Here is a 17,710-nt window from a genome sequence, read left to right as displayed (position 1 = left end):
GCTTGCTTTTATTCATCCTCGCTGGTCGGGAACATTAGGTTCGCCTGCACTTGTCTTTTGAGGGACAGAAACATGCTTACCGGTGTCCATCTTGGTCCCTTTGGCGCAGGCGACCATTGCTCCCATGCTGGGTTGCGACGTCATGCCAGCCATCGAGTCAACCTGTGGAGACAGACACGAAAGTAGAAATCAGTGGTTCTTAACCTGGGTTCGATCAAACCTCAGGGGTTCGGTGAGTCAGGCTCAGGTGTTCAGCGGCGGTCAAGATACACACCCGACTCACATTATTTGTGATGATGCACCCCGCTCGGCCATCATTGGCTGCTAGTGATCACGCTACATTGCATGATTGTAACCACAAAGATTTTGCATGATTTGCAATGCCAAGTTGATCAATTCTAATCCAGCACAACTAGCTAAACTAAAAACTAAAGAAACGTCCTTAAAATGCATGGAGATGGGGAAATTCTATGCCTATGTCTTGAATTTGAAGAAAAAAAAAATCATTTTATTTTTTAAATAAGGAAGGGTTCAACGAATGTGTAACGGAAAATGGTTGGGTTGTATAAAGTGGAAAAAAATGGCGGCTTTGGGGGTAGAAAATTAAATAATTTGATCCCAAATGCAGCCGTGAAAAATCTATCCAGACAGGCAATACAAATAATCAATATTACTTTCTTCCATTGTAAAGTAGAATCAGCATGCAAGGGGAGGAAAAAAAAGTAGTATTGAAATGTTCAGATGCCCAAATTGCAAATAGCAGCTTCTTGGTTCAATGAATGGTTTTGAGAACGTTTTCAGATCTCACTATGCAAACATCCGACAAATCATATTTGTTCATGCTAATGGAAATATGCGACGGCGCCTTTTCGTCGAGACGGAAGGAGCACAGAAGGCGACACAGGCTGTTCTTGGACTCGTCGGCTCATTCCCGTCTCCCCAATAACTATATAGGTCAAGGCAGTCATACTCACCGCCACGTCCACAATGTCAGCTCCCGCCTCCGCACACGCCAGCATGGCGGCCACGCCGGCGCCAGCCGTGTCATGCGTGTGCACGTGGATGGGCACGTGTGGGAAGCGGTCCCTCAGAGCTCCTACGAGGAGCTTGCTGGACTCGGGCTTGAGCAGACCAGCCATATCCTGGAATCCGATGACAGAGGAACAGCCTTGATTATCCACTTTTGTTCAGATGAATCCCACAACGTATCATCCACGTTAAACGCAGATTAATCGTAATCAATCCTACTCCCTCACCTTGATGCAAAGGATGTGCGTTCCGGCTTTGACAAGCTCTTCTGCCAGCTCCATGTAGTAGCTGAGGGAGTACTTCTGCCTCATGGGGTCCGACACGTCGCCCGTGTACGAGATGGCGGCCTCCACGACGCCCCCCGCTGATCCGGCGGCCTCCATGCCCAGCAACATGTTGGGCAGGTAGTTGAGGGAATCGAAAATGCGGAAGACGTCCATGCCGTTCTCCTTTGCCACCTCGCAGAATCTGACGAGAGACAGAGACATCTGTTCAAAACTGATCAAGAATTTTAATTTGTTCCATCATCCATAACTCAAGAAGCTCAAGTCATTTCTCCCCACTCAAATGAATGGAAATGCAATTAATTGGTTACAAATGCCCCACAAAACACAAAAAAATAGTTCATATAAATATGTAAAATGTCCACTATCCTAAACAAACAACAACAGGTTTTGAAGCAAACAACAAAATAACCACAAACTGTATTTTTTTTCCCGGTATAAAGGGCTCTCTTGCATAAAAATTACCATTCAAGGATGGCACAAAATTGTTGAACAAGAAACCAACATTAAGTGCAAGAATTTTGTGCATTTTTCTAGGGATACACCAACTGGGTTATTTATCGGCGTCATTATTTGGCCTTTAGATGAATATCGGCCTTTTTTTTTTGTTTTTTTTTTTTTAAATCAAATCTGAAGGCCGATATAGCTGGTCTGTCACTGGGTGACTAATGCTTGTAAACATAGTGAATTTTGAGTTTTCATAAGTGTTTATAAAAGGTTGCAAAGATGTTTACAGACAGTCTTTACTTGCTGCAAAGAATTTTTGAACATGTTCAGACAATTTTTCACTGTCTACAAAACAAACATCTTTGCAACCTTTAAGAAAACCCAAAATTCATCACATTAGCAAGTATTCACTGCTCAAATCAATTTAAAAGTGGATTAACTTCAGGGAAATTTTTATTCATGTTGTTTTTTATTATTAAACTTGTCACTGGGAACCGTGCAATTTTTGTTTTGTTTTAGAAAATAAAACAAAATTAATTGAAAGTTTTAATATTTCACTTATGTTGAAATTTTTGGATAAATACTGTAGAAAACTTCAACAATTTTTTTACATTTTGACGCAAATATTGTTTCCATCCATCCATCCATCCATCAATCCATCCATCTTCTTAACCGTTTATTTGTCCCAAGGGTCGCGGGGGTTCTGGAGCCAATCCCAGCTGTCTTCGGGCAGTAGGCAGGGTGCCAGCCAATCTAATATTTTCTCTTTTACTGCAAATTAATATTGGCTCTAAATATCCGTTATCGGTTACCTTGACTACGAATAGTTGGTATCAGTCCTAAAAAGATATGACGGTCTATCTATCACTATTTTTTTTTTTCCACAAAATCGACTCAAATTTTATTGAGGTACTGAGTTTGTCCTGCATATTTTTCCAAATCCGCAAAAAAATTTAATATGAAGCATAATATTTTAATATTTCAATACTAAATAAAAATATTTTTTTGTTTTTCCAGGATTTCCCATGTTTCCTTCTGGTCTTTGTGGACAATGTAGAATGACTTTCCATCAGCATTAATAAATAAACAAACAAACAAATAAATAATTAAACAAACAAACAAACAAACAAATAAATAAATGAATACATGAATAAATAAATTGCTCTCTGCATAACCTACAAACACCAATGTGAACTGATGAAGATCGGAGGCTATGGAAGTTAATTGGCACCAAAAGAAGACAGCTATTGTTGTTTCACTTTCCTAAAAAGAAGATTGCAATTTATTTTTCACTTCAAATGTCATTAAATTGGTACCCAGCTGTACCCAATGTGAACCGAAGCATGACCTTAAAAAAAAAAAAAAAAAAAAAAAAAATCATCACTTTCGGCTTACTGTGACATTCTGAGCGATTTTCCATTTATGTGTTTCACCATTATAACCAGCCCCTTAAGGGCCCCAATAACTGTGATGGAGCCCGCAATGAAAATAAGTTTGACAGCCCTGATTTAGAGTAACACAACAAAGATTTGTCGCTTACACACACGCGGCGAATAAATGGTCATGAATTGGTGTTGTCACAGATAACGCCGCACGTGCGTGTCAGGATAAGCTGCACAAATCCATCCATAAAAAGCCTGAGTGGGAAATCCTTGCCTTTATTGTGGTACCTGGCAATCCTAATCAGGTTTGTCAGCACCTGACTGCAGCTGCTTTAACACAACATTTGCACAAGAGCCATTGTCTCGCTCAACAAACACTTAGCGGCGAGCCACAAGGGGATTATTATCAGCCGCCGTTGTCCAGTGTTTACAAACCGCAACACAAACACGGCCGCGTCCTAAATTTTGTTGTTATTATTCTTGCCTGCGTCAAAAAGTCCCCCACCCCCCGCCCCCACTCGCCTCCCTCTCCTTCGTCCTGAAGCGACAGGAAGATCCTCATTAGCATTGGAGAACTTGTAGCGTGACCCAATGAAACGCACTTTAAATCAATTAGACGGCATGGAATTACACTTTGATTCCATCGTGTCGATAGCGCCGCTTTGGGCCATTTCACAAGCAGCCTGCAGCACTAAAAAAAAAAAAAAAAAAAACTGTCGAGAGAGACAGCGTGAAAAGGGGGATGGAGGCAAATGGATCAGAGACATTAATCGTAATGGTGCCCATTTTCAATGGCAGCATAAAGAGAGAGATGAGAGATGAATGGAAGCATAAAAATGAACTATAAGAGAAGGGATAAATAGTCAAATTGCAGAGGGATGGGCAGCCAGAAAAACATCAGAGAGGACAGGGTGTGTGTGCGCGTGCGTGTGTGGGCTGCCATATTAGTCATAAAGCCACTACTAATTTATCTGCGCTCCGTGTGTGTGCGTGGAGGGGGTCTTACACCTTGGAGTGTGTGTGTGCATGTGCAGGCATGAGTCACCCACGACAGGGAGGTGACTAATCAATCTATTTGGGAAAGGGCTCCGGGCAGATATGACATTTATTATTTATGAGCCCTCAAAAGCGTTACACTGGTGTGTCATGTGGTTTGGTGTGTGGTGGAATTTAAGCAAACAGATGTGTGGAAGCTCGAGTGAAGACTGCTGAGCACTTTTAAATATTGGATCACATTTTCTACATTGTCACAATAAAATCCACAAATTATGTGCGATCTCACATTTTTACCTCCTTCTTAACAGTTCATTACACTCATTGTTATCCAAGCTTTGTTACTCGGTCCCGCCAGCTATTGGAAGCTGGCTGTGTCCGGGCCCACATTGCAAGATTTGGCAATTTGCTGCCAGAAAAGCTCAGTTTTCATTGGGTCTAATCGGCCATGGCAGGATTAGGGTGGTAGTACGAGTAGGACCCTTGATTCTTAGATACAGAAAGAGGAAGTAGTTGTAGTTCCAGTACGACGAAAACATAGACATCTGCTAGTAAATAGATGTGTATGAGAATGAAAACATGAACATAATAGGAAGTGATTTGAAGGCACTGCACTGTTGATTTTGGATCAAATTAAAGGACTTGAAGTGCGAAAAACACTAGTGATAGAGGGCAGATTCTATTTTTGATGCATTTTTAAATCCAACAGCGAGATAAGCAATCAATTAAAAAAAATATATTTTGAGATGTTCATTTCTCTTCTGGTAGCCGACTGGTAATAGGAATAGTTTTGTTGAGGATGCACTTTTTTAATTTTATACTAAAATAATGAGTGAGAAGGGAAAGACAGACATTTCAATTACCGTAATTTCCGGACTTTAAGCTGCAATTTTTTTCACACGCTTTCAACCCTGCGGCTTATACAATGATGCGGCTAATAAATGTATTTTTTCCAACAGCCGCCAGGGGAGCTCGAGCAGAAAAGGTAAGAGTGAGACAGGTGGAATATATGTGTAGAGGAAGACGCAAGTTGAATGTAACTTGGCGCTTTGTGCATGAATAAAATGAGCATGAACAGACCCTCATCATGGAAAATACAACAATTCTCAGTCTCAGTGACTTATGTATGTATGTTATTTTTAACCAGCCCTGTTAGTGCTGTGTTACTACCGTATTGCTGCTGTGTTACTGCCGCGTCACAGGCACTGTTTGGAAGGAAAAAGCTAAGGTATATTATTAAACCTTTGAAAACTCTTTCTGTGTACCATCTTTTTTTGTAAATATCTCATGTTTCAATGTGGGCACATGCGGCTTATAGTCAGGTGCGGCTTATGTATGTACAAAATGCTTTTCCCTTTAGAAATGCACTGGGTGCGGCTTATAGTCCGGAAATTACGGTATATTGAAATTTTGTAAATTTGCATTTATTGTCGAAAACCTTAGGGTGCTAAAAAATGTTGACATTTTCATTTAACACTACAACTTACCCAGCAAGCTCCTTTTGAAAGCAATTTTGCAAGTAATTTTGAAACAAAGATGGTTATTGTCCAAGATTTTGACAAGCATGTTGTAAATCTGAAATGCTGGTTAACAAACATGTCCTTAAAATCATTTAAACAAAGTACTGAGAGTTTGTAAAACTATGACTCAAATGGCATTATTAGAAACAGCTTTCAGTATGATACAGTTAAAAATTAGTCTCCAATGAATCACGCTGGCTCGAGAGTCAGATTATTCCATACGACTCGAATACCATCTCTCGCAGGTGTCCCTAATGGAGTGGCCGTGCGGAACACACACACACGGAGTGACTCACTTGAAGACGGCGTTGTCGGGGTAGTTGGTGTAGCCCACGGCGTTGGCTCCCCTCAGCAGCATCTGGAACGGAACATTCGGGATCAAAGCCCTCAACTCTTGCAGTCTCTTCCACGGGCACTCGGACAGGAAGCGCATGGCCACGTCAAAGGTGGCACCTGCGTGTAAACGCACACACACACATTGACATGAAGTGTGACTGGCTTGACATCTGACTTAAAATGATCGCAATATGCAAGGATATGAACACATTCCGTTTTCATTCCAACACTTTGTTATTTTAAGTTCGCTTGTGTGATATTTTCTCCGTGGAAGAGGGGGTGCAGAGACGTAAAAAAAAAAAAAAAAGTCGATAGCAATCTCTCATTTCCCGTAGTGGATTAGACATTTATCATATAAGCCAGAAATATTGAAGCCGCCGGTGGGTTTGTGCTGATCCAACACTGTCACCATTAAATCTCATTTGCAGTGTGCGTTTGGAAATGGAGTGAGTCTACAGCGCTCTTGGAAGACTAGGAAAGCCCCGTGAGCAGCCTGCGCTTTATCAATTGTTTACCGCCCCGCCCAAGTTGGAATTCAGCCGACGTCAGCTCGCCGGACTTTGATATGGAATGGTGCTGAGCCAAGGAGTTCATCCCAAACAGCGCGCTATGCGCCGCGTAATTAGATGGCGGGAATGAGGGCGAGTAGTCGCTGCAGTGAAGAAGACCGACTGGAAATGAGGCATCTTCGCCACAATTCCTATTCATGTTGACAAGCTCCCACATGATAACTTGATCCGCACCATCTGATAAGGGTTCAAAAAATGGTAGTGTGGCACGTGATAAGTGTCGCCTTACGTTATGTGAGCCAAATCAAAAGTACTATATTCTCCACAGTGGTGGGAGAAACGCTAAATCAGGAAGGGACTAATCCTCAAAGGGCTTTTCGCAGCTTAATCTGCCCAATGATTCATTGTGCCTGCGAGCGGCTGGCACACGTGACGCCAAATATGATCCCAGAGCACGGCGGCGAGACAATATGTCAAGATAACAAACCGTCACTTCGCCATTGACTGACACCTCTGCACCCTACATTGGACAGTGTATGGAGAGAAAACGTTGCTGACTCATCAGCTCCTTAAACTGTTTCACATTTTGTAGTTTTTTTTCCCTCATACATTAACAAAACATGTATTTACTTATTTATTTGTTGACTTTTAAAACTGATTTTAAAAGCAATAACAGCTGCCAATCAATCAGTTGAGCAGATCATAATAATAATAATAATAATAATACCAATTCACATAATAATTCCATCATGTGACGTACCTCCCCAGTTCTCCAGGCTAAAAAGGTTGTGGAAGTTATGACTGACAAAGGGCGAGATTCTCTTCAAGTCGTGGGTGCGCACCCTGGTGGCCAGCAGGGACTGGTGCGCATCTCTGAAGGTGGTGTCCATCAGCAAGAGGCCCTGGTGGGTACGCACGGCCTTGGTGAAGCCCTCGGGACCGTCGCGCAGCAGGATGTCGCGGAATCCCACCGGAGGGTCTCCTAAAGGTGCAAATGATGGGAGATTCAAAGTGTGCAATTACAGTAAATCCAGGTTTATATTTACCGTAACATCAATGCTAATTTCTGGGAACCCGTCTATGGTGTTTCACATTATGTGTTAGTATTGAGCTAGCAGACTTTCAAAAGATGAAATGAAACCTTCAGTTGACTTGACTTGAATATTGTTGTAATATTAAATGTACAATTCTGTTTTATGTTAGTTTCTTTCAAGTGTATTTTGACCTACTGTGGATGGTTTTGGAATGTATCAATAACAACAAAGCGTCTCTTCATAACCTCTTACCACTGAGGTACACAGGTCTGCCATCAAAGTGCAAACAACACATTTTACTCCCGCGCTGATCCCACCAAGCCGCTGCCAGGCAATTAAACGAGCGCGCAACCAGAGGCTTACAAATATTGGTAACCCGAGTCAGATCAATCTGAGCTGGGGAGTGGATGTTCATCAATCAATTAGTCCAGTTAATGAGCTAGCGTCTATCCGCCCGCATGCTCGCAGCCCTCTCATACTTCTCTTTTGGGTTTCTTTGCACTTGACCTTTTCCTTGGTGCGCCTCCCCCACCGAAAGCAAATGAACTCCCGCGCATCGGGACACTCCAGTAATGAGCCGAGCGAGCTGGCCCCCAACTAAAAAGGACACTAGTTTAAACTTATCAAAATGGAATCAGGCAAATGATTTATGTGCATCGCTTGCCCATTTTCATACCAAATTCGGTATGTATTTACAACGCCATGGAGCATAATGGTGCAGGCTTCCGTGTAAATAATACAAGAAGCAATAGAATGTCACTTAGAGCTCCACAACACACATTATAAATCCATTTGTGTTGCGCGCCTACTGTGTGCATTACGATTACTGTAATCACACACTCGATGTACCCTACATGCACAGGGATGGAGTTAATTGGCCATTTTATTACCTCCATCAGGGAGAACTTTGACTAAAAGTTTACATTTTGATGTAGATCATGCGGCGGTCTTTAAAATGTTCGTATACAGTAATCTATAGCTGACCGGATCAGTTCATCGCTCTTCATGTTTGCACCTGGCCGATGATTGCCTCTGTATGCAGGCAGGATTATAGCCTACACCGGACCAAAGCCGCTCTTGTCCTCTTTTTATAACCCCACTCTCCTTCCACGTCCCTCTCCCTCGGCGCAGTGTGATAATACCGGCCTAATCCTTCTCTTCTCTCCCTCAATCCCACATCTGAATGAAAGAAACGCACATTACAAATCTCATTACTCAGCTTTAGGTGCATTCATCTACACAGGCCCGTATACCTGCTCCCTGCAGGGCACGCCCCCGGTCATTTTTTGGTGGCGCAGGAATTGTCTGAGGCAAGCTGATCGAACAATTAAATGTGTTAATTTTGACTTGTAGTCTAGACATATGTTAGATTAGGGCTCTTAATGATTAGATAGGTGACTTGGAGCTAGGCTATAGTGTCGCTGTGACCTGTCCTGGTTTGGTGCCTTCCGATCTATCTGCACTCTGGCACACTTTTCTGGTTGAAACCAGTTAACACATTTTCATATGGGCTAGGCTTCGCCATCCACCGTGTGGGAGGGCGGCCAAGACAGTATAAGAGTAGAAACCATTTTGAACAGATTAGACCTTCTTCCGCATCCAGCAGAAAAGGCTCCACAGCTGTGTACTCGATCGTTCCGGTATCCAGTAAATAGTTCAACCGAGAATATGTAGTATAGCGAGCAGTAAAGATAAACGAACTGTACACATATTTTGGGGACCTCCCCCTTGAAGTAAGACCAGGTACCGGCCCGATACCTGGTATTGGTACTTACCCATCCCTATTACTCACATTATTTATTGATACGTTCATATTTGCAAGGGATGCCTGCGCTGCGGTGAGGCTGATTTTCCACTCACAAGGATGTAAAAACGGCATTTGGAAAAAAGACCACCGAGACCAAAGGGGCAACGTGGGGCACTGGTTAATCGATCCAAAGTCCACAGTGCGCCGTGTAAAGAGCATTTGGGGCAAATTCATAAATGAGCAAAAGAGCCTGACTCGCGAGATTGCGCGTGGCTGAATGCTCTCAGCGCAGCTCGGTCGTTAAGTCGGTCCTGCAGGACTTGAGGCATGCCAACAACTTTGCAGCTTCATGAATTGCGCTCGCACCCCCTATCGCTTTACTCATCGCTCAGCGGAGCAGCCCAGAGCGCAGTCCTTTCCCAGGGCGGGTGCTAAACGGAACCTTTTAGGGAGGACTTTCTGCCTAAAGCCATCCGACTGTTCGACAGCCCATTTGTCATTCAGACACTGCTTTTATCCAAAGTGCCCTAAGGTTCCACAAGTGTTTACAATTTGAGAACGCGAGGCCCCGAGGGAAGTGAACCCATCTACTTTGATGAGACAGAAGTAGGCAGAATTCAAATGAAGGGCATTTTATAGATTAATTTGCCAATTGTATTTTAATACCTGTAATGCACTTGTTGACAGTCTTAATGTTTCTTTAAAAAAAAAAATCTACTTCAATTAGAGTGGTTAACTTACTAAACACTTTGAGCTGTATTTTCATCGACAATTTTTGTGGTGGGGCAAGTTTAGTTTAGCATGTTTGTGAATTTGGTAGACGTGCTACGCTTCACTGGGCCTACCGGTGCACCAGTGACAAAAATCTAAATAAGATTTTAAACTCAGTAAAACCAGGTCTATCTAGTGGCGCAGGTGGTTTGATTCAATTTACAGTTTGCATGTATAAACGCAGTGTGTGCCAAACTCATATCATGGAAAACACAGCATGCGCGCAAACCGGCTTGATTTAAATGCAAACAAGGAATTCTATTATAATTTGCCAGGAGTCAAATACATTACATCCCCCAAAAGTACCCTGTTACGCCAGATTCTACCTGCACAGATTCTAGGAAAATACTCAAAGAAAGAAAACTTCACACATGGGAAGAGTTCGACTGAGCTTTGTGCAAGGCTGGGCACAAAAATATGAACCTTTAACTTTAATTGTTCAGTCATTGTGTAAATCCCGGAAGCCCAGTTACCAAATGCACATCCTGTAATTGGTAAAAGTACATACCCATGGTGACGGATGGAACAACAGGGTCAATCGAGGATGGTTTGGCCTTCACTGGGATGGGTGTAGTCGGGCCGTTCACCATCACGTGACCTTCAAACGCAGCAGACAGTTGGAAGGCGGCAACAAATAGATAGATTTGTTAGATTTGATTGGCGTCTGACCCAGATAGTGCAGCAGCTTCTGCGCTCGGTTCTGCGTGGGCTTGAGGTTGAACAGTTCCTGGTTCTCGTCGATGAACTGGGTGTCCACGGTGGAGTGGAGGAACTGGTGGTTGGAGAAGACATTCTGGAGGAACGGGATGTTAGTCTAGGATGGGGAGAAAGGGAGACAAACAGCATAATGTAATTGATGTCACAATGCAAAAAACTCAAATCCACATTTTTTCATAAATCAATATTAGTCGGTCCCCTTGTCATCTGCTTACTTTTGCACATTAAGTATTGAAAACCGCTTGAGAAAAAAATTAAATCTATGAATTCTCTTGAACTGTCTGGGTAGTTTTGTGAGAGCCATGCATCATTACGTTGCCTCAAGATTGAAAGTCTGTAAGTTATTTAAGGCAGTAATGAGTGAAAAAAGTTTGGATTGCAGCCACGAAGGTCAGTGAGTGCAGATTGATTCCAGCTTATTAAACTACTTAGTCAGGTCATTGTTTTACGTATCGATCACTCTTGTTTCTAGAGCTACAGTTGTTTGTGTCAATTGTGTCCGTGTGGTTTTTAAAAATAACCCCCTTCTACTCGTGAAGGGAAACGAGCTTGCCTTTTATTTAGCATGCTCACAGAGCTTGGTCACCAACCAAGACCCCCTGGGTATCGGGTAAAAAGTGGCCCACTCTAAGCCCACGTATGTGCCTCAGTGTCTTACAGCCTCACACACAGTGAAGATAGCATGCATACTGTCCATTTAGCTAACATTCCGTAACACCTGTAGTGACTAGAGAATGAGATAATTGCCCCTGCAGTCACTCAGGAATCCAATAATTAGCAGGTGCAGTCAACGCGACACGCACACACACAAAACAAACAGAACTCATTAGCGATCCCTAGAGAGCACCACAGAGCAATGAAATCAATCTTTTGAGGCACGTAAACGTGAAACTCGGTCTCGCCAATACAGCCCAAATGAGACGCGTATCGTTTTATTTGCCGCACAGAAAACAAACAGAGGCAGATTTCCTATCCACGGCACTTTGTGGGAGCTTGCAAAAAAAAAACAAAAAAAACAACTCAGAGTTAAGAAAGTGAGACGAAACGTGTCCCTCTCTGGAAGCGCAGGCAAAACGAGGACTTAGGGTGTATTCTTAGCCTCGTGCGGCAGGCAGGCAGGGCAGCGAGAGAAGACAGCCGAGGGATTCACGAGGCTGTGCAGCATGCCCAGCCACGAGTTGTGTGGACCAAAAGAAAAGAAAAAAACTGAAAAGAGGGGGACTTCTGATAAACGCTTTGGCTGTAATATGACTCTCCTTCCCATTTATAGGATAGCCGATAGTAATAGTATTAGAATGGATGCTGCCCATGCAGATAGCTGTCTCCAAGGACAAACAGGCAACCTATGAAATATCGATTTTATCCTCTTTTATTGCATCACAAATTCAGGTGCTTGCTAGTGTCAGGGCGCATATGAGCAAACTTTCTGGGACGAACAGTGAAAAGAACCTTTTCATGCAGCATGTCGAATTATTAGGACTAACTGGCTTTGATGGAGCTGTGATTGGGTCATTTAGGCAGTGGACTTGCACAATATATATACATATATATATATATATATATACATATATATATATATATATATATATATATATATATATATATATATATATATATATATATATATATATATATATATATATATATATATATATATATATATATATATGAACAAACAGATCTTAGTCTGACTCATGAAAACATTTTAATTGAGGCACAATGCTTGAGGTGGCTCCTGTGTTAGATCTAATGAGATGGGGTGCAGATGTACCTAATGTTGTGAAATATGAATGGAGACAAATAACACAAGCTGCTGCTATTAATGAGTAAAATGAATACACGGAGCTGTGTCCTTTTGCACTCCGCTGTAGCAGATCAATGTGTTCATTAGCAGGCTGCTTGGCATGCCTGGCGGTACAAACACGCGCACGCACTTGCTCCCTCTCTCCCTCCTATTTTACACAACATCACACACTCACCTCCCCTCGACAGACACCCCGTCCCTGATTTGGATGCGCTGTAACATCCGTTTGGATACGGCTCTCAGAGTTATGCTGGCTTGCATGCAAATGACAAACACACACACAGTCTACCAAAATCCTTTTATTCACATAAATGTATCTGTGCACAATCCTCAGCCCCGGAAGATGTCATGTACTTGTGACTGGCCTTGTGTTTACTCTGTATTGTCGTAGACGGCTGCCGCATTGCCTCTCACTCCGTGTCGATCCCGTCGCAACCGGCTTTGCGTGGACGAGTGTTGTAGTGTAAAGTTATAGCGAAAGTTCCACTCCTCACATCATTACAAATGCAAAGACGAGTTTGGGTCAAGGGAAAACATCAGTAAGCGACAAAAGGTATCACTGATTAAGTGTCAGTCATTTGCTACCTGGGGTTTCAGGAGCTTTGCTGAAACTATGGCGGAAAATCCACTGCTAACAATTGAGGGTGGGGGTGGTCTGAACTTTTGATGACTGACGCCATGACTGAAATCAGCGGTTTCCACTCCCACAGCAGCACATACATCCCCCTCACAGATTCGCCAGCCTGTGCCTATCTGTGAAATTACCAAATCAGGTCAGTCCCAAAAATAGAACCCATAGTGTTATTCGTAATAAGTCATTCTAATATACGTTGGCTATACTGCTAATGCTAGTTATGTATTGCTAGTGTTGCTATTTGCCTGAAGGTGATTAATGAGTGGTCATATTTGTGAAGCATGGTTCTGTAGACAAATCTCAAAGACTCTCATGGTCTTTGGATTAGATTCAACTTCAATAATAAATGAATGTTGTATTAGGTGGTGGTGGGGAGGGCTTCTTAAAAAAATGACTGCTACAAATGAACATAATGACATAATCCAGAATCCCCAACCACAAGCCATGGCATAATATAAAAAAAAACGCCGTGTAGCAGCAGGACTGTGTCTCAGCAGGGTTTTGTTCATTTCTCATAACATTTCCTCCTAAAACATGCCGTTATCCTCTTAAACGTGAATTCCTCCAAATTACAAACACAAGAAGGTACAAGGGCCGATTTGTGGCGCGTGACATGACGCACTGCGGATCACAGTCGCACCACCTCCCCGCTCTGTGCTCCCCTCACTGATTAGGAGCTGAATAGAGGCACCGTTGGGTCATTCATGCTTTCTCCTCCGCCTCCACTCGCTCCCCCCCACATCTGTCACGCCTTAACCGCCAGCTCTGACACATAAACTGGAGCACACAAACAGACTACATTCCACACCGCTTGAGCCCAGCTGGCTGCTAACAACTCTATAGTAATCGCTGGACAAATCGTCAGCAGGGGTCACTTAAAGTTTGTGTAATGGAACATGTTTTATTCTGTTCATAGTAGAAAATATTTCCTCAATAGTGAACCATAAGACGGCCCCTTTGGGTTAATTCAATGATTCTAAACCTTGTTTGAGGTACTAAACATTACAAGTTTCCTATGCGCATTCACAGCATCCTTCTTGATCCCCCCCCCCCCCCCCCCCCCCGAATTCAAGACATGGGTCTAGTGGTGAACAAAATGAACAGGGAGAGTCACCTTTTCATTGAATTATGCTCTCTTCACCTTGAACTCAGAAAGTGTTATCAACTCTATATTTATAGAACACTTTGAAACAACCACCGCTGTTTTCAGCAGATACAATGAAAACAGCAGAGGCCCCAGAATTGAACTCTATGGAACACCATATATGTCAATTCATATTGCACATACTCATCCAAACGCTTCCTTTTTTTGCGTGGCATAGTTAGTAAGAATGGATTACATTAATACAGAAATTCACACGACGTACCATCACAACAGTCACAAGTGCACCAAATTCCCTGCAGCACAGATAGGCCAAGCAATTGTGCGTGATCACCTGCAGCCAATTATGACCAAGCAGATCGATCGATCCATCTATCCATCCATCCATCCATCATGTAGTAACACTGTATTTGTGCTGTCAGATTTCTCCACATAGGAGAGGCGACATCACTTGCAGTATGCTGTGGAGCTGTCCTTGGTGCTGAAAGAGTTTGCGGCTGGCACATAAGAGACAAAGCATATCATTGCGCCGTTACAATAAAAGTGTGCTTGTAAAGGACACCTCTAGCATTGAGCACCGAGGCGGCCAAACGTTCAGAAGAGGAAAATAACCCCACCACCAACACACACTTATCCTCAAAGCGGCTCCTGCAGCCTAGGCACAGTGACACAGCTCACAATCTGTTCTGAAGAGCAGCAACACAAATGATGGCGTTCCAGCGTCAGACATTTCACACCTCAGGTACGGTACAGCATCCAATTTAGGCCAAATGCAAGCAGGCATGGCGATATTAAAGAATATTCACTCGCAATTATCCATAATTAAATGTCATCGGTGGTCAGTTCGTCGCCAGGGCAACGGTGGATTGCCAGCTTTCATTCTGAAGCCTGCAAACTTTCTTGAATGCACCTTTCAGCCAACTCTCAAGCAGATCTAATCCAATCCTTGAAACGCGTGTCATTGTAACAACATAATTAAGGATGGCAAAGACGTCAGCTGGCAAGACACTTGAGCGAGCTCTTCGGCAGCATTGTCTTGATGAGCGCTCTCTGGGCTATAAATAAACTTTCTGTGCTTCAAGTGTAATGTACCCAGCCTCTCTTTCTTCCTCTGTGGAAAACCTCCTAAAGTGTTGGCTGGTGAGGAGAAAAAGCAGAAACTCAAAAGTGTTTTGCTTCACTTTGTATTGATTGTAAGGTCTACACCGAGAGCTTATGAGAGAACCTGAAAAGAAAAATGTAAAATAACTAACACCATAAAACACACAAAACAGCAGAAGGTAAAGGCCAATCGTCATTCTTCGTCAGCCTTTAGTCCGATTGCAAAATCCCGCCCGTGCATTATGCATGGCAACTCGCTCTTGGAAACATTTGGCTTGCATCTTTGATTTCCCAACGCGGGCCACCATCTCCCTCAAGTAATTTCTTCTGTAAGATCCGAGTGTATGAGTCAAGCTTTTGAGCAGCCAGAGCAATTCAGACGAACGAGAGCCGCCACACTTTTTCTTGTACTCCATTGACCGCTTCCCAGCGGCGGCAGTAAGTGGGTAATCATTAGGAGAGCGTATTACTAATGCGCAACACATAAATAAAGCACAATGACATGCAAACAGCTCAGAGCACAAAATTAGAAGGTGGGACTTGGGGCTAGTGAGTGACAAATGGAGTGGGATCAGCCCTTCAGTCTTGCACTCCAGACCATTTACAAGCAACATCACAGATGAGCAACAGTGTGTCTGACAATCCTGGTTCTTCCGCCTTTCTCATCATGACATGCATGCACTCATGGCAGACAACGAGGCGCTCAAAAGTGGCCACTCCAACGTGAAGATCCAGATTACATTCTGGCTGTCTAGTCACAGTAAAATAAGCCCCATTCAAGGTTTACCTGTCTTTCTAACCATGACATGCAGGCACTCATGGCAGACAATGAGGCGTTCTAAAGTGGCATCTCCAGCCTCAAGCTCCAGTCCTCATGCTGGCTTAGTCAAACTTTTGAAAATAATTTGCCCCATTCCTGGTTTTCATGCCTTTCTCACCATCACATGCACGCAATAATGGCAGACAACGAGGCACTCTAAAGTGGCCATGTCAGCCTGGAGCCCCAGTCCAAACACTGGCTGTCTAGTCACACTTAAAAAAATAAAATTAAATAAAATTCCCATTCCTGTCTTTTCTTCCTTTTTCACCATGACATGCATGCACTCAAGGCAGATAACGAGGCACCCTAGAGTGGTCACGTCAGCCCGGAATCCGGGTCCATTGTTTGATTGAAATGGCTTTTGATTACAGCAAATATTAACCTTCTGTATTGGGTGTCATAATTAGGAACAATGCATTTGAAGTTCACTATTTTCATTGGATGTATTACCTGGTTTAGACTGAAGTCTAGTTAAAAACGGTGAAGACACACATACATAATCATATATAACACATGAATACTGAGGTCACAGAACACCATGGCTCCTCATAACATTCGCCGGAGGGCGCATTAATTGCGAGCCAATGAGCCGCGAAGCAGAACACCGTTAACTGGATATGATTGGTCCGGATGAGGTATCAAAACCGCTCGCGCCAGGGGAGGTCCAAAAATACCTGACCGCAGGCCAAATAATTACTGTCGGGGGACCGGGAGAGAGCAGGGCCAACGCACATGAGAAGATGGAGAGCGAGAGAGAGAAGGATGAAATTGAGCCGTGGCAAAACCAAACCGCTGCATCCCATCTACCTTTCATCCCCATCTTTCTGACGCCTCATCACCGCAATGTCTGATGCTGCAGCTGCAGCACAGGTTGCCATTTTAACAACGATTCCCCGCTATCTACGCATTTGAAGGGATACGGGTTACACGTGTTTGACTCAAATCCATTCCACTCCAAGCCTGCACTTGCTTGCTTATCTCGCTAACGCCCTCGGAGAGCCTCGGCCTTGCTCTTCCCTTCTTCACCTCGCTGTCCTCACGCTCTCTTCCTCCTCCACCTCTTCCTCTGCTCCCCCCTCCTCTCATTGGCCCCAGAGTAGCTGCAGGCGCTAAGAGCTTGTCTTCCTTTCATCTCCCGCTCTTCCTCCATATGTCTGTTATGAGAGTCCTCCCAACACAACTAAAAATAAACCACATCGGTGACTACTAACAGAATCTCAACAACATCAAGCAGTTACTTTCACAAAAATACATTTTCAACTTGTCACAAATCAATTTCAACAAACTGCTGTTAGGTCATCATACTCGAATATTCAAAAGACTCTCACTAATGAGACCACTTGACCACGATACAGAAAAATGGAAGAATGCAGTTCCACCCCTGCACTGACCAGCAGATTGACCCATGAAACTGTGCTAAGCTGACCATTTTTCAAACAGTTACTTGAGGAGTGTTAATGTGAGAGCTTCATAAATTGGA

General features: G+C 43.3%; 1 protein-coding gene across 3 annotated transcripts in view; it reads right to left on the bottom strand.

The window, feature by feature from the left end:
* Positions 1–17,710, bottom strand: part of LOC144003720 (pyruvate carboxylase, mitochondrial-like) — a 131,950-nt gene that overhangs the window by 16,862 nt on the left and 97,378 nt on the right. For all 3 annotated transcript variants that reach the window (XM_077500238.1, XM_077500236.1, XM_077500237.1), the window contains 7 exons: positions 10,722–10,866; positions 10,561–10,650; positions 7,261–7,482; positions 5,952–6,108; positions 1,257–1,497; positions 975–1,142; positions 81–162 (listed from right to left, as the gene is read on the bottom strand). In XM_077500238.1, the coding sequence (XP_077356364.1) occupies positions 81–162; positions 975–1,142; positions 1,257–1,497; positions 5,952–6,108; positions 7,261–7,482; positions 10,561–10,650; positions 10,722–10,866 (1,105 nt within the window). The remainder of the gene's footprint in view (positions 1–80; positions 163–974; positions 1,143–1,256; positions 1,498–5,951; positions 6,109–7,260; positions 7,483–10,560; positions 10,651–10,721; positions 10,867–17,710) is intronic.

This window comes from Festucalex cinctus, chromosome 16, assembly GCF_051991245.1.
Source record: "Festucalex cinctus isolate MCC-2025b chromosome 16, RoL_Fcin_1.0, whole genome shotgun sequence".
Lineage (NCBI taxonomy): Eukaryota > Metazoa > Chordata > Actinopteri > Syngnathiformes > Syngnathidae > Festucalex > Festucalex cinctus.
The sequence above is the reverse complement of the archived record's forward strand: the minus strand, read 5'-3'. Positions and strand labels throughout refer to the sequence as shown.